Genomic DNA, 22272 nt, shown 5'->3' on the forward strand with positions numbered 1-22272 from the left:
AGGTAACAGGCAGCAAGATTACCACAGACCCAATTTAAGCTCAGTCTTAACACAACACTACCCAATGCCAATCCTCAGACGAGGGTGCTCCTACACCTGTCTTTTGCTCAGAGATACTAAAAACACATGAAGAAAACAGCCCTGCTCGTAGCACCCTTTGCCCCTCATGGATAAGATTAAATACTTGGAAATAAGGTTTGTTCAGCAAGCTTAATACAATCTGCACTCATGGAAAAAGGCGTGGGGATAAGAACAGATAAATCTGTTCATATTATCAGACATTTATTTTTGTCCTTGTTTGTGCTTGCACTGATAATGTGGATTTGTTAAATAAGTGACAACAGCAACTGTGTCAATTAGTACAGGAAATGGCAATACAAAACAAGCAACAGCTTTGAAAAATACTTTTTAGGAACCATAGAAGACATTTCTCACGTCCGTCTATCTGTACAAAGAAGTCTGAATACCTTTATTAAGTCCAGCGCCCCCAAAAATGTTTCATTCTCTTTCTTCCTGCTTAATTATGGAGATCCACAGCCTTCCTTTTGCATGCTTTTTAATATGAACAAGAGTATCCCCACTCACAGACTCTAAATTCGAAGTACTTAAGCAGACACTTGACTCAGAACACCCTCAAGCACCATTATCATTCAACAGTGCCCAGCTGCAGGACCTGAGCATACCTCGAGTCTGCTGAATCAGCACAGGTACGTTTGATGGGACAGAATTCTGACAGGATGTCTATAAAAATTGTCAACAAAATATTTAGGGGCTGCACAATGGCATTGCTGCAATGAAAGACCCCAGCATAGCCGGCATCCACGTTCAGCTTTTGAAAAGCAATAAAGAAGGCAAAGGCAAGCCACTTGTCACTGCCTTATCTTTACAGTATTTATCTTGGAGACCGATAATCTAATGATTACACAACTGTTACTGAATGAGAACTTGCAGAATTATTTGCATCTCGTAGCAGTAACACAGGTTAGCTGACCTCTGCTCATTTATAGGTCCTGTTGCCTAATAGCTTTACTTCAGATTGCTACAGTAATGCTTGATGGAAATTTCCAAGGGTTCCTAAGACAGACTTACCCTTTTCTGTTAGAAAACAGGGACAGATTTGGGTCAGACTGGGTTGAAAGAATGGAAAATAACCAGTAGGATGAAGCCATACTTAGACCTTAATCCTGACATTTAAAATTAAAATCCACCAAGCTCTCAACGAAGGGAAGGATGCTCCTAGCCCTGTGCAGTGCACGCATCATCCCCACAACGGGTAATGCCGGGCTCCCACAGGCATCCCGTGGGGCTGGCTGTAACAGGGCCTTTCAGTTCTCAGGGACCCCATTTCCCCGCACCACAGCAGCAGAGGTGAGAAGCCTCGTAAGCATGAAATTAAGAACTGGTAACTTTTCAGAGAAGCTTGAAACGCTGTGTGCTAAGCTAGCGACTGCTTCACGTTCAGTTCCTAGGTATGAAGAGCTGGGTAATTCCTGTGAAGAATTAGTTAATATAATTCTTTAGAAGGAGACTAATTGGTCTTTCACAAGTGGGTAGGCAATGCTCAGGCCCAGGTCACTCGAAGGGAAGACAGGCACAGCAGAGCTCTGTCACCTAAATGCTGGGTGAAGCCTGGACAGGGTGCAGATCAGGACCCAGCACGAGGATTTTCTTCTAACTGCTGGGAACAGCTTGTGGCAGGCACAGTAAAGGCAGGTGGAGGATGCATGCTCCAGCCCCTTTGGTTTGCCACAGCAACTGGGCTCCGACCCCTGGCTGTGTAACGCTCCTCAGCCTCAGACCCGCAGCAAGCAGGGAGCAGCAAGCGCGTCCTGCCTGAAAGCGGTGAGCACGGGCAGGCAACTGCCATAGCCCCCGCTCTCTGCAACCCCCCTGGAGCACCCCCTGCCCAGACCCAGCTCTGTGGCCAGCAGGATGTGTCCCCGCAGGGGGATGTGTGATGCAGGACGGGTGGGAGATGCAACTTCTCAGGTGCTCCACAACCGGTTAGCGACAGAGCAAGGAGCAGCGTTACAGGATTGCAGGACTTTTCCTGCCCACATCCAACCTCCTGCTGGCACTACATGCACAGGCACACAAACCACATTCAATAAGACAGAAGAAAGTATCTGAAGTACTTTTAAATGACCTTTCACAAAATGACACAGGTGTGGCCATAGCGTGAAGACCAGAGCTAAATTTAGGGCTGACAGGAGGTATCCTAGCAGCAAAAATGAGAGCGCAGTGCCCTTATCTAGGGGTGGGGCTGCCATCCAGGTTTGGCTCGCGGCCTCTCCAGTCAGCACAAAGTTGCTCTGGCTCCACTGCGTTCACCCCACTGAAGACAACCGGAGCTCACACAGGCAGCACCTGACAGAAGTCCTTTGGGAAGCTGTGAGCAGGCGAGAGGAGCAGACCGAGCTGCTGCGCTGGAGGGGGCTGCTGGGGGAAGCGCAGGTGACCCTCCCCTTGCAGCTTACCCAAGCGTAGTTTTTTTTCTTCTTCTCTCAACAAACCTTTTGCAGGGGTGAATTGAACTGTTCTGTCGGTACCAAAAGGCTGGGGTGCATGCAGAAAACAGAGGCAGAAGCGCACCGTGGGGCTCTGGGGAGCCTCTGCCGAGAAGAGGGATCACCCAGACCACGGCGAGAAGCAGCCAAAGGCAAAGACCATCTCCACATCTCTTGGCTAGAAAACCCTTCTGTCTTTTTCTGCTAGTAAGTTTCCAGCAAAGTAGCATCATCTCAGCCCCACCAGGCACTCTCCAAAACCAAATATTCCCTGAAGAGAGGTGAAAGATTTATTTATCTTAGCGTAACCATGAGAGCTAGACTTCCCACACCCGTCTTCCCCACACAAGCTCCCGAGTATCACAAATTCTTTTGATCCTGCTGTAACCCTGCAGCACAACATGACCTACTTTCTCTACCACAGTTGGCAGCCGAGCCAGAGGAGACTCTTGGAGAGTTCTTACAGGACTGATTTCCCATCTCCGGGCTGGATGCGGAACCTTTCAGCTGACAGCTGCAAGATGGAAAGTCAGATTCGGCGAGACAAAGATCAGCCAGGGCACCTACCGCGCCTTTCATCCCACCTCACCTATCACACCTCTGCTGCAGTCTGCCGTGCTTCCCTCAGATGAATGGATTGTGTGACGACCTAAAAATGAAGTGGGTGAGCAGAAATCCCGCCAGTATCTGCCTCATGCCAGCAGAGACATCTCCTCACACAGAGAGGATTAAGCCATGGCAAACAAGGGGACAAAAAAACTGACAGAGCAAACGCCTTCTCCTGCAGTGAGCTACATTCAAAGCATTTTTACATGCAAAAGGCAACAACTCAGTGTCTGCACCTCAGATGGTGACCGGTTCAAACACATTGGTTTGTTCCAGAGCAGGTGAGACTTTGCTTTGGCTCCCATTCATAAAACTGGGTTAAAGATGTGTTACACTCCTGCAGTGCAAAGGGTGTTTAGAGCTTTTGTCTTTTTTTTTGAACCATGGCTCTTACTAAATGAGATATTAACCGTCACATAACCTGTCAGACTTAGCTATGAGCTGTGGCACTGCACAATCTCGTTTCCCCCATATTCATGTTTAAATGCCTTTGGCTCAGTTATTTCCGATGCTTTTTGCACATTGGTTCAAGTCAAGGTGTTTTTCAGGATGGACACCATCTTTCACTGGGTGCTTGTATGGCACTCAGTCCAGGTAATGCCAGTGCCAGCAAGCCAGATTGGAGCTGTCTGGGGACGGAGATCAAGGAGAAGAACATCAAAAAATACTGCAGGCAGAATCAGGTATCTTGTCAAGGCTGTACAGAGGAGTCTCAAACACTGAGGTTAGTCATCCATTAATAAATTCTTATTCCCTAAACCACAAGGAAGAAAATTGCATCTATGTGAATACAGAAGAAAGTAGGAACTAGCTTTTAAATACATTAGAAGGGGAATTTTGAGAGAACATCAGATATGTTCAAGGACAGTTAGGTATGTGATGAGGCTGGAAAGGAGATGAATTCTGATTCCTGATGGCTGAAAAGCAATGGCACAGCAGAGCCACCACCGTGCTCCGTTCCAGCAGGCTCACCTGTCAGCCATCAGCAGGGCTACAGATTTTGCATGGCTCATTTCCAGATGATGGAAAGGCACCTGCGACACGGCTAATGCACACTATGAGGACAAAGAAGATATGAGCCTGCTCCCAAATGACAGCAATTCTCCTGATTTAAGAAAAAAAGGCACGAAATTCCATTATCTCAGCTCACTTGAAGCAAAAGGAATTACAAGTAGAGAAAACCAGCTGGTCGAACAACAGATCCCAGTTCAACCACAACCCCCCCAGTGCCACAGTCCACTCTGAATGGGGAAGAGGTAAAACATTTACTGCTTTCTCTTTCAGGAGCACTTTACTGTTTCTTAGAAGTTGAAACGACCAATAAAGTGCCCAACCTCTACTCATGCTTTCATAACGTTATGTCTTAGATCTAGCAAGCGACTTCCCAATCGGCACACACACCGCACAGCAGCAAAACTCCCGTGAGTCAGTATCTGTAGGTGGAAGGGCCCCGTATGCCATAAGCTCATTAAAAGCAAGAAAAGCAGCTTAATGGTCTGCAGCACGATCCAAGATGCGGTACTGATGAATTCCAAAAAAGTCAGAAGGGGGCAGCATCCATAGGAAAGACTGACAGGATTTTCAGACTTGGGAAAATAGCTGTTGGGTAAAGGAAAAGGGCTGGGGGTGAAGGGGCACAGAGGTGACACCTCAGAATCCCAGCCTAAATAAAGATGTTATATAAGAGTTCTTTTAGAAAGTTTTAGAATCTCCTCAGATGTAGGAAAATGACCAAAAAAGCAACAAATCCAACAAAAACCCAGATCAAAACAACTGCCAGTGAAGAGACCGTGTGTTAAAAAGCCATCACAATTTTAGACAGCCCAAGGCCTGACTAGCAAAGTTAGAAAGATCAGGGCTGAGCACATTTGCAGAGTAACCGTGCTTTAGGTGGCAATAAAGCAAGCTTCTGGGCAGCGTGAAACCACCTGAGCAGAACCGACAACGGAACCTTTCCCAGACTGCCATTACCCTTGGTAGAATCAGAGCCATCTTTCTGTGAAAATTTAGCTTGGCCTCATGGACAGCACATCCATAGCAAAAGACAAACTGCTGATCCAGCTGTGACGAACAGCAGAAGAGGAGAAACAATTTCTGGAAATACAGCAGAACTGACTGAGATTGAGGGTTTTTTTTTTTTTTTTTTTTTTTTTTTTTTTTACCTTTTCTAAAGCCTGTATCTCAGCCTAGAAGCATGCCATTGCCTTTTTGTCATTGTCCCATTAGTTTTCAAGCCCTTTCAGTTGTCATTCTCTGAAACAAAACCAGAACACCACAGAGGGAGGACAAAGGTTTTTCCGTAGGGAACGTTTTCAATTTTTATGCTGAGTAGTAACTGCAGATATAATTTTGCACTGGCAGTGTTTCAAATGACATTTTATTCATACAATTTTGCCCTTGTGACTCTGATACTCCTGTCTTTTGGTAGTATCAGTGAACTGTACCCAAATTAAGGTTTCAGTACTCACTCGTGGATCTTTAGAGGCCAGTTTCTGTCACCAACCTTCTGAAGGGGCAAGCAGCAAGAAAGCAGTTGCATGCTGGTATTCTTCCCCATGCCAGATGAATATCTACCCTTTGCACAGCCACACAGTCAGGAGAAACTGTATACTGAAAATGGGCATGGAGCCACAGCGCTTTTATCATTTCCCAGGTCTCTGGCAAAAATGCTACATTTAGCTAGGCAGTAAGTTTGAAGGACTCAGATGGAATTGAGACAGATTCATAGATGCTCGTCAAATTTAGTTCCTTGGATTCGTGTTGGTATGACAGAGCACATGGACACACACAGAGAAAGATTAAAAATCTCTAAGTAACAAGAGTGTAAAACCAGAATGCAAAACAAAAACAAACAAACAAAAAAAAAACCAAACCAAACCAAACCAAACCAAAACAAAAAAAACAGAAGCTGCAGGCCATTAAATGCAGCAGGCTAACTGCCCCCTGCTTCACAATGAACAGGCTCAGCAAGTCTGCTGTTCCAATCTAGACAGCAGGCAACTGCAATGGAAAACCATCAATGGCAAATTTTAGTCTCTGGCTGTAGCTTCTGTGTAAAAGAAGGAACTTTGATGGCAAGGTGCAAAAATGAGTCACACCTTTCTGGTCTCCTGCATCTGCAAAGAGAAAGGGTCAACACTAACACAGAGCAAGACAGCCTGCACACGCCTCTCAGCAGAAGGGCACAGCTAAGCCCAAATGTAGAAAGTGCAGACGTAAGCATACTATTACGATTGTTATCTTGAAAGCAAAAGTTTTTAAGTTCCTTTCATTGCTGCACAGAGGATCCATCTCTTCCCTTTGGGGAACACTTAGCAAAGACCAAGCAGAGCAAATACTGTATTTCTGTGCCTTGTCATTTACGAAATCAGCTTGATACCAACATTACAGCAGGCAGCCTGTAGCTACTAGTGACTAAAATTGGTACTTGACTGTGAGAGGAGGGCAGCAAAGTAAAGGCCATTTCTTTTCCTACTTCTGTTTCTCCGAAATTGACTGTCACTTCTAAGAAGTGTTTAGTTTTTCTGGAATCTCAGTAACCTCGTTCCCTAGTCCAAACCCGTATCAACTATTTCCAAAGCCAGACACTTGTATACTACAGGAATTCACACAGCATACAGCATACTGAAATGGCTGCTTATGCTTGCAGCTACTTTTTAAAATAAAATACCCTTGTTGAGGCATTTGGCAAAGGAAAAACAATCACCAAAATAGAAATGAATAGGTAATTTTTGAGTAAGACAGTAGACAAATTATAAATATTAAACATTTATTATTTTTCTCATCAGAAGGTTGCAAGATTCAATTCCAAACAATAGGGCAGGTTTGTTTGTTCTGTTGCTGCTGGCATTTTCTTTTAAAGGGAAAGAAAGAAGAATGAGACACTGGTGTAAAGATACTGCCAGAAGCAGTTCAAATGTAGATTAATTTCTTTCTTACCATTACAATTCCCATGCTGACCTGCCAAGCTAAGTCTTAACCCAGTTAAATAAAGTCTGCTTTACCAGTTTCTTGTACATCACTGAACAAGAAGCATGGTCCCTTTTCTTCTTTTTTCTCCTTTCCCCTACAAAAAGGGACCAAATATAATGACAGCCTCGTAGCAACAATAAAAGCCTGGAGAAAGCTAATACGGTAACACTTCATAAAAGTTAAACCTGAACAGAACGAAAATGAACAAAAATTAACTTTCATTATCAGCCGTGCACAGTGCAAAGAGGTATCCAGTAATGCAGCTCACCAACTTTATTTTTTTCAGCTTCCTGTCACAAATACAATTTACACATCCACAAAAAGGTGAAAGAGGGGAATAATGTAATCCAAGAACACTTTACTTTCAGTTTTAAACTAAGGAAGGTGAGCTTTTTAACAGGAATTACTGACGTAGAAAAGTCTGTCATTAAGAGATATCCAGGAATGGGAAGTGAGTCTTGCCTCATAACAATTGCTCACAATGGGCCAAAAAAAAATTGTTAAAACTACCAAAAGCCAACAGGAGAGTCAACATGAGCAGCACCAGTCATTTTCTTTACTGGCACTGCTTACACAGATGAGCAGACTGGACTTGGCACATGCAGAGTCCCATCATTTCTGTGATCTTGTCTCAAGCAGAAGGCAGTAGCTGCGGCTTCTGGGCCCACGGCTTCCTTCGAGCAAGTACATTAGAAGGTGATATCTGCAAGACCTAAAAGAAAAAGAAAGGGTGGGGACGTAGGAGGAGAAACAACTGTTTATACCTATATCACCCATATTTCACTATTAAGATAAATGCAGAAAGGATGCTTTGAGGTTTGTTTTGGTTTTAAAACAAATACTAAAGATTTGGTGTCAGGAAAATAAATTAGCAATCAAGTTGATCTGCAATTTTTAACTTTTTTTCATAGCAATTCAGCAGTTGATTTGAATAAGCCAGTCTGAAGGAGCACTGAGGTTATCTGTGGCAGAAAGAGCAACACAGACTGTTGACAGAAGTAAGAGTCTGCTCATGGAATTAAGAAGAGAAAGCTGGGACAAGTACCATTAATGAGGGCAATGAGTTCACACTGGATAAAGAAAAAGTGCTTTAGACTGAGGCATGCCCAGGCATTACATATTTGATTGAGATTTGCTTTTTCTGACTTCTAAGATACGCTGCGCCATTTAAGCTCAGTTCACAATATTGCCCTAAATACTTCTTTAATCACAGCAAAGAATAATGCTGCAGGTCCCAGGGATGCTGGCTACTATGAGTGGGTGAATTTGTCATGCTTAGCTCCTCTAGAAATAAGTCCCTTCATAGCAATCAGAAAACAAAGGAAAATTGTGCATTTCTGTAACGCAATACTGACAAAGTTGTAGGATTCAGGTCAGCTGAAGCTGACCACAAGCTAGCATCTCTGTTACAGCAACAGCAATGGGATATTGCAGATCTTGCTTTACCAGCTTTAAAAACCAAAGGAACATCTAAAAGAGTTAATAACTTCAGGGGGAATTTCTTCTCCCAGGGTGGAACACTTAAGCCTTAGATGGATGTAATGGGGACAGTGCAGAAGACTGGACTAAGTAGCAGAAAATTATTTTTATGTTGTCAGGACACCGTGATTTTATATACTGTGTGCCCATATGGTACTTTACGTTCATAGGATTTGTAATCCTTTCAATTAGCACTGATAGTATAAAGCAGGCAGTTATTTAAAGTAACCCATACGGCATCTTTCAGTATAAAAATTCAAACTCCCCTGTACTGAACAGGCTTGAGTTAGGCAATTTAGATGCCTATACAAACCCTCAGAAGACAGTGGAGAAACAGTCCTTTGTCACCACCTAGGAGGTGTTCACAGCCCCAGAGAAGCAGAACCCATTCCAGCTACAGGATACTTGTATGATACATCTGATGGATATAGTCCCCGTCTTTCCATGTAAGATTTCATTGTGAAGGGTCAACTTCTAGATCTTGGAGAGCATTACCCAGGTTACTGCTGTCTTTTGAGGCCCAGCAGATGCAGTAGTGCTGCATTAGTTGTTCAAACAGTTCCTTTTCATCTAGGAATTCAAGTTCTTCTATTCTGTGGGAACAAAAAACCTCTGATTTAAACTGGAGTCTCAGGGCAGTTTTTAATGTACACTTCTTCACCCCAGAGAATTGAAAGGCATAGCCAATACAGCAGTTATCTTTACGGTAAAATAAACATATTTGTTCATAATGAAGATACCACCACTGCTGGGCTTTGTTGTCAATGTATGAAACAATAAGACGTTTTTAACTTCTAATCCCAGGAATTTAATGTTCCAGGATTAATCTGTGTGATTTCTCTGGAATACTAGCATTTCTCTTCTAACCCCTTTTACTACATGTATCTGGTCTTGCTGGATTTATTTAGATGGTATTTACAGATTAATGGAATGAGATGCATCTTTAGCAAAGGATAACAGCTAACAGTTGAAGATAGTATTTTCTCCACGCAATCACAACAAGCCCATATTATGTCTTGGTGAGTGATGGGTACACCAATGCAGTTCCTAACAACTCTCCCACATGAGCTCATGACAAAACACAAACCAAATGGTACATATAAGATGTGAGGATTTTTTCTCCCTAAAATGGTCCCTACCAAGGATTCTTCATCTTTTAATGTTTTCCACTTCACCAAAGCGAGAAAACCTCTCCCAAGCTGTCCTTGCTTTCAAGAGTTTAACATGGCGTGCTCCTCTCTGTGTCACTGTAGATTAGCCTAGCATCATAATTCCTATTTAAACAAGCTATGATTTTCAGTTTTACCTGTTCAGTTCCATAATTTGAGAAATCCTTTTATGTAAATATTTATTTTGACCAAGGGGAGTTGCTTAGCTAATTCAAACGACAGGTAATGAACTGCTCATAGCAATTCACATTTCACATTACATACCTAAAATGTTACTCACTAAAAAAAAATCCCCCTTTTTAGCATTTATTTAATGCAAGAAAATAACAAAATCAATGCAGACTACTGACCAGTGCAAGCAGCCTTTACGTATACCCACTCTGTACTCAGCCGTGTACAGACCCAGCAATCTAGCTCATGAACATGATATGAAAAGGAAGGAAGAACAAAACTGGCCATTTTCCACCCACTTGTAGCAGAAAAAAAAAATAAATGGTAAGTAATCTTACGTAGGCCTACAAGACTGGAGCAAACACATGGATGTCATCTCCGCCTTGGGGACATGAAAAGTGGATGCCTGTTCCGAATGTATCCTAGGACTCCGCCTCACCCATCTGGTGTTGTGGAGGCTGGATGTTCACAAGAAACATCCTGGGTACTGTAAAAACACAGCACTTCTGTAGCATCTTTTATCTGCAAATTTCTGTCATGAGATGCTTTATACCTCACCGAAATAAATCATTACCACTGGCAGTCTACTCCTTACAGAGATAACCCTCTGGATTACTTGTGTTGCTCTAGGCGTTATCCTTAAGACTCTGCAGAAACCTCAGACTCGGACATGTTCTGCCTAGCTAGCTAGCATCTGCACACAGCTACCCTCTGATATATGAGGGGATCCCACACTACATATTGACATAAAGTATTTTGGAAATGGCATGTGAAGATGACTTTTGGCTGCAAGCGAGCTATCAGCAATACCTTTTGACGTCAGCCTGTGGCAACGAGCTGTACACTTTCATCATATCAATGGCATGTGCATTTTCCCAGCCATTTAACAGCAATCGTTCCCTCTGTAAAATAAACAAGGAGGACAGTTTTTAGAAGATTTGAGGACATGATTCCAGAAAAGTTTTTCCCCTTAAGGATTTTGTAGGGCAGCTACTTGACCTGTTCTTTGAAGAGCTGTTACAGCCTTTTCTAAGCATCTGCTGCTAACCTCTACTGAGAGGGCAGTGGGCTAGATAGAGCTGTGCTCTGATCTACTGCAGTTTTTGTACGATTGCAGAAGCTAAGTGGTTATCTAGCAACCATAACGTTAATAGCAGAGAATCACTGTAAAGCAGATGGAAAAGGGTTTCCTGCAGGTAGCAGTTGCCCCACCCCAAACCTGCTCCAGTCACTGCTCTGACCCTTATAGCGTACACAGAACTTGCAAAGTAAATTTGTTATCAAATACACCCAGAGCTTTGTGCTCTATTACCTGAGCTTCTAAGGATCTGCAGACTTCCACTCCAGCCAGGTTACACTGTCGTCTCTGCAAGTTCTCAATCATGATCTGTCCAAACCGATCCGTCATATTCACCTCAGGTAGAGAATGAGACAAAAGTGTTCCCCCTTCCGAAAAGAACGTAATCGCAATGAAAAGCAATAACTTGGTTAAACTCTCTAATTGTCTGTCATAAAATGCACAGGATAACTTAAAAGTAGATTTCACATTCTTACACTAGGTCTCATTTCCCCCAGCCACAACCTCCTCAGCTATGTCAGGTTTACCACTGAGTGCTGGTTTAATGATAACAATACTACTTCCCCTGTGGGTACAGGGACCACGCACTGAACACTAACTCTGCTTTAAGTTGTTCACAACCTGGTTTAACTCCCTAGCAGTAACTTGCAATATGGAAGATCCTGTTACTTAACTCCTACAGCTACCTAGTTCCCTCCAGGCAGCATCTTACTTGCACAAAGAAAAGTTAAGTTCATGCTGATATGATTTTTGCTCCCCTTTGGCAAACACACGAGAGGTGATTATCTAATGCTATGAACTCATTGCCAATATTCAGCATCATTTCATTTAGCTCTGACTTATCTAAACTAATATTCTATGGTTTCACCCACATACAGATCGAGCCTAGCTCTTTTGGTTCAATACAGTCCAGCAAATCACCTTTCAGAATAGTTGTGTATTCATTACAATGAGATAACAGGTTGGCAAGATACCACACATTAACACAGAACTTCAGCAGAACCTGTTGTCTATAGAAAAGGATATGGACATCTCATTTCACAAGCAGAACTCCCACTCCTGAGAACAATTTTTATGTCAATAATGCTGTTCAAAAAATGCCATTTTTGTTTTACCTGCTCATAATTTATAAACATCGCCACTGGAAAAGTGCTTGCTGCCCATTTTAAGAGATTTGCAGATTGTTGAGGTGTCATGTAAACCAGCACACACTCTGCTATCAGAAGCGTCGGCAAACTTTAAAACAAAAAAAAACAAATCATTCCTAGCAAAAGAACAAGAATTATTGGCAAGTAATTTCATGCCCCCCACATTCTTAAAAGAGTTCCACTATTATGAACTAGACATTTAAGACTGGATGAAATCACTTCATCAGTTTGACTAGAACTGGATTTTCCAGCAGCCAACGAATTAATCACAGGGGACTCCCCTGATTCCAGAACAGAGATATTAAGAAACATCTCTTTTAAGTGAGCCATGCAATGAACACAGAAGAATGTGTATCCTGTAATCGATCTCTGAACAGTGATAGCAGGAAATGAAGTGCATATTAAAAATCATTTTGAAGAAGAACCATACCCTATAGACACAATCCATGCAATTTTAACAGATCAGCAAAATTAGGATTAAAGTACAAATAGAAAAAAAGAGTTTCTCTCTTCAAAAAAGTTTTAAGAGCTATAATTAGACAAATTTGTTTGATATAAGTAAAAAAAAAAAAAAAGCTTCATGTGCTAACACCAATCAAAATGCAATCTGTAGTTTGCACTTTGTCTCTTTTTTTCCATCCACCAGAAACAAACAAACAACAAAATAAAATAAAATCCACACCACCAAAATAGACATCTACGGGAGTAATTTCTCTTGGAATTAGTATTTTCTTTTATTTGTTAAAATGAACAGGAAGAAGAAAAGTCACTAGAAGCAGGAGAAATTCCACAAGGAGCAGCAATACAGACAAGCAAGATAAGATTTCAGAAGATGAAAATGTAAAGATTTAAATGGCAGTTTGATGCATTCTGCTTTCCCATATGCTCTCTCCCACCCATCCAGATAGCCGCTATTTATATATATCTTATATTTGAAAGGTATGTCCATCATCTGCTTTAAAAACTTAAATCCTGGCCGTTTCAGAAGCCTAATGCTTGAACAATAAAATGCTAGACATTAGTTTCCAGAGTTAAGTTCTCAAAATACTCCATAGCAATCCCTTTACCAAAAGGTCTAGGGAACAATATATGTTTTAAGTGGAGGCAATAGAAAATAATTACAAAGATAAAACTCTAAAAAATAATTCTTCGTTTTTCCAGCTAAGCTCCTAGAAATCTTGACTCATGCCTGTAACAATAGGGCTGGAAGACCTAGGTACTGATCTAGGTACTCCCATAAGTCATCTTTAAAAAAAAAATACCACTGAATCAATAAAAACTCCACCCTTAAAAAAACAATTCATGATATTTTGATACACAGGTGATGAAAACACTGTTTGCAGGAGGGACTACAGAAGGAACAACTCTGCAGTAGTTCAGTTAGGCTGCATGAGGTGTCTGCACAATTCCTTCTGCTCAAAGGGCTCAGGAAAAGGTAACCATGGAAATAGCATAATGAGAACTGGATGCAGATACCGTATGCCCAAGCCTGACTTTACTCTCACCAGTTTGCTTCCATAAGCTCTCATCAAAAAAACAGTAACAATAAAGAAACCTTACTGTACGTCCAGGTTATGTTTCTTTAGCTTTTCCTCCAGATCTGATGAGAAACGAAGATCTGCTCCTACTATGGAATAACGACTGGAGTCTAGGCTGTGAGAATCTGCAAGTTCAAAATTTGGAAACCAACAGTTACAAATAAGAGGTATGCTGAAATTATAAATTAAAATATTCATCAACATATGAATACGAAGTGAAAGTTTGATCTGTTATACCTAATAATTAACTGAAAACTCTTCTTTTAAAAACATTAATTTCCCTCATACCAGATTATTGTGGTTTTCAGCTTGTGTTATATGAGCATCAGACTCTGCCAAACACCTAATCTTCTACTCTGCAGCCACTACAATGCAGATAGGATAACCTATCCGTTACCATGGTTTCAAGGAATGCAGAGAGGAAAAAAGAGTGAAGATTAAATACAGGGGTTTTTGCTTTCTTTTTAGAGTCTTTTTAAATGACCCAATAGACTTTTTACTTCCTTCACTAATTTCTGAAAAACTAGACTAATAATGTTTCAAAAATTAACAAGAGATATATAAACTAGCAATACATATGTTATATAACATCTATGGGTATCAGACATGTTTGGGGGCCAAAAAAGTTAGTTCAGACTTCTCGTATGGTCTAGCAATGGTATTACATGCGAGGAGTCAAATTAGAAAAGATATTCTGAGATGTAAATGTTCAGCCCAGGATACAGCAGTGAGCAAGCTTCGATAAAGGTTTCCCAACACAAAGGGGGAAATAATAGTAAAGCCAGAAGACGCTTGCTATGCTAGCAAAGCTGTAAGGAAGCCAGCGGCAACATGAGTATCTTGCTATCGGTTATTGTGACAACCAGTTGCAATCAACCCAACTATATAAACCCAACCCGCAGAGAAAGCACTTCACAAGTCCAATATCTAACCCACTCCTAACGAAGCAAGGTTCTGTTGGAATGTGATAGATTGCTCTTTCGTGTTTTAGCTTTAACTCAAGAGCTGTACTACCGGAGCGAAGATGTGAGGACAGAATAGCAAGCCACTTTCCCTTCCTGCTGTTCGGATGTCCAAGCAAACAGTAAAATAAGAAAGCTAAACAGTAGGGAGAGAAACACCACCAAAAAAACAACAAGAACAGAGTTTGAAGCGGTCTTGTAACGGACAGCCAATATCCATCTGCAGAAGCTGTCACTTGCTCTGGCACAGCTCTGCCTGGGAACCTGTGGCAGAGACACAGCTCTCGAATGGCAGTACAGGAACAGATGTCAAGAGCTGGGTGAAAGCTAAAAAAAAAAAAAAAACAAAAAAAAAACAGCACACAAAAGCTTTCCTCAAGGGTTATTTGGCTCAGTGGACATATTCTTTAAACCTTAAATCAGAGTATACTTCATGCTTGGCTATGTCTTTAAGAATGCACAGGACTCTCAGCAGCAGAAATTTATAAAAAGTGAAGAAAGCTGATGAGGAACGGATTCTCTTCTTCTCTTCAAAAGTGTTTTACTCCAAATGCAATCACTTTTCTTCTGTTTCCAGTATCTGGGCTGCCTAGTTCTTCTCTGGTCCATTCAAACAGAACATACTTGTTTCTCCACACATTTCCCTGCCAACTTCCCTCAACTCTCCATTGATGGCTGTTGGCAAACACAACCACAGATGAAAACCGAGGCAGAGCTGCACACACATCATACAAAAGTTGATACAATTGCTAAAAATTGTTCATTTGAAACACATCTGACAGCACCTCATTAAATATCTCCATAATTCATGTATGTCAACATTTATGATCAATACTTTTGGAGGAAATCTTTTTGGAGGAAGGATAAGAAATTTGCACAAGTCTATTTCAAAATGCAAAAAGAGAGGTGGAAAAAAAAAACATTTGAGGAAAAAGTTTCAGTCAAGCCTTTTCTAAAATTCCATGTAAGATTTTTCTACCAGCTTCTACCTTTGGCCTATAAATGGCACAACAAATATCCCTTTATATATAAAGCCAGAGATGAAGAGATCAAATTTAAGTAGGCAAAATCCTTCAACATTTTAAAATCGAACTGAGAACTGCTGCAGCATTTCACACCCAGATAGCAGACACTCGCTTATTGCGAGGCAATGAAAGCTGATGATAGCTGGAATTGCTGTTGTTCCCAGCCTGGAGGCCAAAAGTCAGAGCATGGTCATAAATGCCCCAGAAAATAACGCGATCCTACTTCACGGTCATTGGCATCAATTTCTACTTCAGCATATGGCTTGATGCTCTAAATATGAACATTTGCAGATATGCTGCTACCCTGAACAAGTAGCATTGGTGCAAATGTATGTTACAATAGCTGCCTACCTACAGAGCAGCTGAAAGAGGAAAAAAATCACTTCAGTAGTACAGTCATGTGGTCGTCACTGATTTTTTTCTTATGAGCAAGTTTCTTTTTAAGTGAATCAAACTTTTGGTGTTTAAAAGAAAGACATTTTTCTTACGGTAACCTCACGCCTCTGAAGGCGCCTCCCACAGCGAGCTCCCTGCAGATGAGGGAGATAAAACTCCCCCCAGCACTGGAACCCAGCCCATCAGTCCAACACGGGCTCCTCTCAGCCTCTGGGCATACTCCTATCATCTGTGCCTCACGCACAACACATTTGGCTCTGACCATACCAATTGCATGTCTATTTTCTGTGATTTTTGCGATGAAAGTAACAAAACAAGTGGTTTGAATTAGATGTCACTACAGCTATTGAACAGTAGCACGATTTGCTTATATTTACCTTTTGACCTCACTACAATAAAGTTGCCCTTTACAGAAACATGCTACCAGCAAATAAATGTCCTGTTTTATGGTGTTCCTCAGACACTCACTCCCTATCTTTATTTGCCTACTGAAGCAGCATTATAGAATCACAGGAGCACAAAGCACAGCACTTACGATGCAAGAATTCATTTTTCTTTTCTTAATCTTTTCTCAGATTGCTCTCAAATAACTTTTCCTGAAGAATTTTCTAAGAGACAGCATGCAGGATACCATTCAATCAAACAGCTTTCTTCACGTTCATTTTGATGCTAAGGTATCTCTGCAGCTTTACAACAAACCGTTCTGTGGGATCACAAGCACGAATGACACACTGTTTGTTTCACTTCGGTTGTTTGTAACTACAATGTCAAAAGAGGGTATGTATCAAAACACAAAGAAATGTAGCCTGTCCTGCAAGAGCAGGATCATCCTCAACACAAGGCATGCGAATCACCAAGACAGCAACACCCCTGATGTTTGCGTTGGGTCACAAGTGAAGCTGGACATGTAGGAAAAAGCAAGTTAAAACAATCAACTCCCAAGCTGGACAAGACAGGGTCAGAAAGAGTTTGAGCGACACAAAGGTGATAGTTCACTGAAACATAATTGGCACCTGCAAGGCAGCAAAATGTGGAGTACTAACTTCCTGACACTCACAACAGCATCATAAACGAGATAGAATCACTGAACTTTGAAAACAATTTAACCTGATACTGCCACAGCAATGTCAAATTACTGCACAAATTCACTGCTTTCGCCCGGAGATCTGACATTCCCTCAGAAACGGCAAAGCTGTTCAATGACAAGTGTCATCTTGTTGCATTCAAGGGCAGAGGCAACAAGTATCTATCCCCGAATTGCAACCTTGCTGCCACTTCTTTGTAAAAACATCAAGGAGAGAACAAATGTTGCCCTGAAGCCAAAAAAGCACTAGGCTCCATGAAATGAAAACGTTTAGTGCGAGGGGAAAAGCAGTAAGAACAAGAGTCATGTCAGTGGATATTACAGCAACTCAAGAAATGAATTCCAAAGCTTCTGAAATTATTCCTTGTGCACAAGAGACAGTGGTGTGGATCTGATTTACAAGGGAAAAGGGGAAAAAAAAAAAAAAGAAAAAAAGAACCAATCACCAAACCCAAGTTTCCAAACTCCTGAGCAATTTCACCAGCTGAAGTGCTGCTTCATTAAGCCCTGTTTGCCCATCACAACCATCCTGACAGTTACAACTCCCAGAACACAGAGTTATTCTAACAACCGCATAAGGTCACACTTTGTCAAGTTCCTTTAGAGCTGTAAAAAAAGCTTTAGGACCAGTCAAGATTCATCTGACTGATTTGTCTGCTCATTCTACACCCTCTTCTGGTGTTAGTTCCATGTGAAGCAGTTCAATTAATGCCTCCTTGAGTGAAACCCCTGTGGGAACTCTTAATCTCATCTGTGGTTCCTGAGTGCCAGACCAAGCTGGCATTCCACAGAAGACTTTCACCATCTCCAAATATACGCAGATGCTGTGCTACAACCCAAAGGTCACACCATGGTAGCACCTCCACCAACCTGGTTACACCAAAATTCCTACTCTAAAGCATTTAATGCCCAGCACTGCGAAAGAACAAGGACAACTTTAGAGAAATAAGCCACTCCAGTAGGTTCACAACCGCAGTGACCTGTTAATTAGAAGCTTCTGATTGCAATACCCTGCTGCAACTTGGTAACTTAGCAGTAGTTTTGCTGTATGAGAGGCATCTACAGAGCTATTCAGTAACACAAACGCTATCAAACCTTTCTGATTAGCTTTGTATTAACGCCTTTTTAAGAGTACTTATGCAGCATATCTCATTGTATCACACACTTAAAAGGTCTCCCACCGAAATACAATGGTACTTAGAAGCCCTTTTTCTGAGATGGTGCATTGGGCTTTCATCTTTTGAAACCTGAATGAACAGCAGCGAATCCTAATATTTAAATGACATCTGAAGTTTTGTTAAGTTACAGCTCTCTAATATGCAGCAATAAAATGTTCATGGTATGCATAAATATGCAGTTTAGTCAGCATGTGGCAGTGCTCTTGATCAAAGTTCAAGCACTAAACAAGCCTTGGGGTGAGCACCTACAGCGTGCCACTGGCAGCATGAGCACAACTTCTCACTCTCTCTCTTTAGAGGGCTCCTTCAAGCGCTCCAGCCTCTCAGCTAGGGCTGTGCCTATTAAAAGCACTTGTAGATTTCACCATAACAGGAAACACGAGACTGCTAGCTCTGTTTTAGAGTGACACCTGCTAATGTAAACTAGCTGGCACTATAGATGCAGCTAATTACTGCTCCTCCTAAGTGGTCCAAAAGAAGCTACAGTGCAGTATCTGCAATTTGGGCACTGAAAACACAACTCAACAGAATCCATTTTTTTTCCCGCAAATTTAAATTATAATCTTGACACAAACCTAATGTGGCTGTAAGCCAAGACAGTAGAAGGATATAACACCAACTGAGTGTAATATCCTCTTATTTAAATACCGAAGTATAACAAGTGGTACTGGCTCCTGCAAATTGACTTTGTAGGCTGTATTACTTCTGTGAAGACTGCTAAATGTAAAGACTTGTGCTCTTAACAAGATGGAAAACACAAGGAAAGCACTGAGATATTTTAATCAAGTATATCTGACCATCAGTAGCATTCTTCCTTTTCCAGGACAGAGAAGAAAATGTAACTTAAGCGACATATAAAAGAGAAAAAAAAACAAAAAGCAAAACTTTCCGGCAGAATAAAACCTTTTCAAGAGAAGACATTTCTAACATGACACAGAGCAAATGGGCAGGATTCTATAAGAAAAGAAAAAAGCCTCTTTTCCCTCCCAATTCTCTGTCCAAACAGCATTTCAAGCATTAAAAGCCTGCCCACATATCAGAACAAAGTGATCAGAAAAGTTTTTAAAGTGCTGCAGTACATTGCTGACTTATTTTAAAGATGACTCACCTATTAGAAGAGAGTCCCCTGAATGGGATTCTATAATTGGTTTTGACAGGGGAGGTTTTGATCTGTGGGAAGAAGGAAGAAGCATCTCTGAGCAGTTAGGCTTGTTTAACTCTGCTTCCATTTTTTTTTTATATATATTTTTTTAAACACGTGTTAAAAAAAAACAGACAAGAGAATACCTCTGCCCTCTACTGGAAATAAAAATGCCTGCAGGTTGGACTTGCAGTTGAGTTTTATAACCAACAATTCTTACAGTTCTGAGGTACTCTTTCAAGAGAAATCCAGACACTCAAAGTATCTCCACAAGCTCTAATTTATTCATTCAAACAGAATATTCAGGCACAATACCAGCTATCCTATCTAACTGAATATGCAATCCTGAAAATTTACTATGTATTCAGTATTAATAGGAGAGACCTGTAATTAATAGCCTGTAATCATCCTGAGGTTTGCCCTGCCCCACTACATTTTACACAATTAAGAATGAAGTCTGTTTGCCTTCCTAAAGTTTCCACTGAGCAACTTCTCCAAATTGAAACGGTAGTAGAGCAGTCTCACGTATGACTTGCCTGCACAATCAAACCTTTGTTATGAACCCCGGAGTGTGAAGAGTTCCTCGGAAGAGAGGTGAAATAATTAAAATGTATAGCTTTCAATTCATGAAATTTGGCTAAATTATAACCAGTTTCACATTGGTAAATGTGAGAATTATACTTACTTGATATTATGTATTTTTCTTGCAACTATCATTGGGAAATCCACTTCAAAATATTTTCTAGGGAGAAGATTTTCATCCTGAGAATTGGAGTAATACCATAGAATTAGGGCCATTCACATTTCACATGCACACGATAAAAGGTTACAGGACAAGGAAAGCGAAATCCTAGCCTTAAAGAGGACAGCAAAGCATTTAAGTTCATGCTCTGTTCCCTGGAAGTCCTCTAGAGGTCAGCTTCATGTCACATGCTTTTGGGTGAAAACGGCATCTCCTCACCAGCTGCAGTTTAAAGATACCTAAACTAATTCTAAGCTGAAAACTGAGGCAAACTAGCCAGGGCAGTCTGCAGACACACACACCTCCACATTGTGCTGCAGAATGCAGCACTGATAAGCCCTCAGAGAAGTGCTTCAAATATCCACGCAAATCTTTGTCTTCAGCTGAGTTCATTACTCTCAGCTATCGCTTACCTTTAATCTCCAGAAGAGGGTATCCATGCCAGCACCAAGATTCACAATTTGACAGTTGCATTCTGTTTTCTTTAGAAAGGCCTTAAGCAGATAACTGACCCCATGAACACGAGCATAATAACCTGTTAAAAAATATATATTTATATATATATTTTACAAAATAAACATATATTTTAACTACTATTTTAATATAATACTGGATGCTTAACACTGAGATTTTTAGGTAACTTTAGAAACTGTTAACTCCTTTTTTTTTTTTTCTTTTTCCTCCAAAAAAGGTGTTTCTTATGAAGAATAATACACTCTTTAGAATACCTAAGGGGTTCGTTTTTTTCCCCCTACTAACTAAATCAGATGCATAGAAAAAATGTAATTCCTTGGGTAAAGGAATAACAGACCAGATGAATTCAAGCTGTTGTGTACACTTAACTTTTGCAGAGGCCAGAGCTGACACACGCTGCTGTCCTGGGTCAAGTCAATATTTTTGATTGCTTTGTACAGCCTGTTGCACATTAATTAAGAGACACTCCATTCAGAATAGGGAAAGCAAAAGATAACAAGTTTGATTAAAAGAAAAATGACTGTAAGGTCAGGCACTGTATGCAATTTTACTGTGCAGGGTACTTGTCTCATTTTTTTATGTATATCGTGCGCTCCATACATGCAATATATGGAAATTTAGTTTGATGCTCTTCAAGGCCAGATAAAAATAAATTTGTATCATCTCTGTGTTTATATGCCCACTTGCCTCTATTGATTTCAGGTGCTTTTCTTTCTTTGGCTTGTCTCACAAAACACTGGATGTAGGGGTCCTCCCAGTAGCCAACACTTACAGCAAACCTGTCCGATAAAGAAAAAAAACAAAAAAACACAGAAAAGAAAACATTTCCATTAAGAAGTTACAGGACGCCAAGCTAAAACATTCTGGCTGCTGCCACATTAAACAAGCCGCTTTCCAAGGGCCTTTACCCTGATGGACTCCCACGGGCGACCCCCAAACCTCGAGCGGTTCCCCCCCAACAACCGGGCCCCGCCTGGCTGGGGTCTCCCAGCCCTCAGGTCCCCCCGCTGTGCTGCCGCCCCCGTTGCCGTTCACCCGGGGGCGTCACCACCGTGACACCGGGGGCCGCCCTCAGCCGAGCTCAGCACCCCGGGGGGCTCCCCCAGCAGCAGCGGGGCACGGCCGGGCCCGCAGGCCCAGCTCCGAGACCCCGTAGGGCGGGGACCAGGCCCTGCCTCACCCCCGGGACGGCCCCGGGGGGCTCCGAGCGGCTCCGTTCCCCCCCCCTCAGGCCCCGCACCCCCCGTCCCGGCCCGCCCCGTACCTCTTGCAGACGGACGCGTCCTCGCACGTTCCCCGGACGGCCTCGTCCGCCTCGTCGGGGCCGGCGGCGGGGAGGGGGCCGCGGGCAGCGGCCGCCATGGAGGGCTCGAGGCGAGGCGGGCCCCCCTGCCGGCCCCTGCCGCCGCCGCCGCCCGGTGCGGCCCGCCCCCCGCCGCCTCTCATTGGTCGGCTCCGCAGAGCGGCGCGCCCGAGCTCGGGGAGCCCCGTCGCGATTGGCCCACGGCCGCGCCCATCTCCAGCGCACCCAATGGGCGAGCGCGGGCTGCTCAGCCCCGCCCAGGAAATGGCTGCTTGCCTCAAGGGAAGCCGGGAGTTGTA

The 22272-nt window shown here is 42.2% G+C and overlaps 1 protein-coding gene across 1 annotated transcript; it reads right to left on the reverse strand.

The window, feature by feature from the left end:
• Nucleotides 1–6865: 6865 nt before the first annotated feature.
• Nucleotides 6866–22082, reverse strand: LCMT1 (leucine carboxyl methyltransferase 1). Its single transcript, XM_032197861.1, has 11 exons — nt 21935–22082; nt 21358–21449; nt 20610–20731; nt 20140–20216; nt 19422–19483; nt 13691–13793; nt 12098–12218; nt 11217–11318; nt 10715–10806; nt 9060–9157; nt 6866–7797 (listed from the first exon to the last, which is right to left on the reverse strand). The coding sequence occupies exons 1-11, from the start codon at nt 22030–22032 to the stop codon at nt 7775–7777; spliced, it is 990 nt and encodes a 329-aa protein (XP_032053752.1). The 5' UTR covers nt 22033–22082; the 3' UTR covers nt 6866–7774.
• Between the last annotated feature and the right edge of the window lie 190 nt (nt 22083–22272).

Source organism: Aythya fuligula, chromosome 15 (assembly GCF_009819795.1).
Source record: "Aythya fuligula isolate bAytFul2 chromosome 15, bAytFul2.pri, whole genome shotgun sequence".
Lineage (NCBI taxonomy): Eukaryota > Metazoa > Chordata > Aves > Anseriformes > Anatidae > Aythya > Aythya fuligula.

Bases quoted from the DNA above. Each gene is read 5' to 3' on its own strand.
- LCMT1 (XM_032197861.1), bottom strand. From the start codon at position 22,032: ATGGCGGCCGCTGCCCGCGGCCCCCTCCCCGCCGCCGGCCCCGACGAG. The intron at 9,158-10,714 runs GTATTGCTGATA...TTGTTCCCACAG, and splicing joins CCACAGGCTGACGTCAAAAG to AATAGAAGAACTTGAATTCC. The intron at 7,798-9,059 runs GTAATGCTCTCC...TTTTTCTTTTAG, and splicing joins AAAAGACAGCAGTAACCTGG to GTCTTGCAGATATCACCTTC.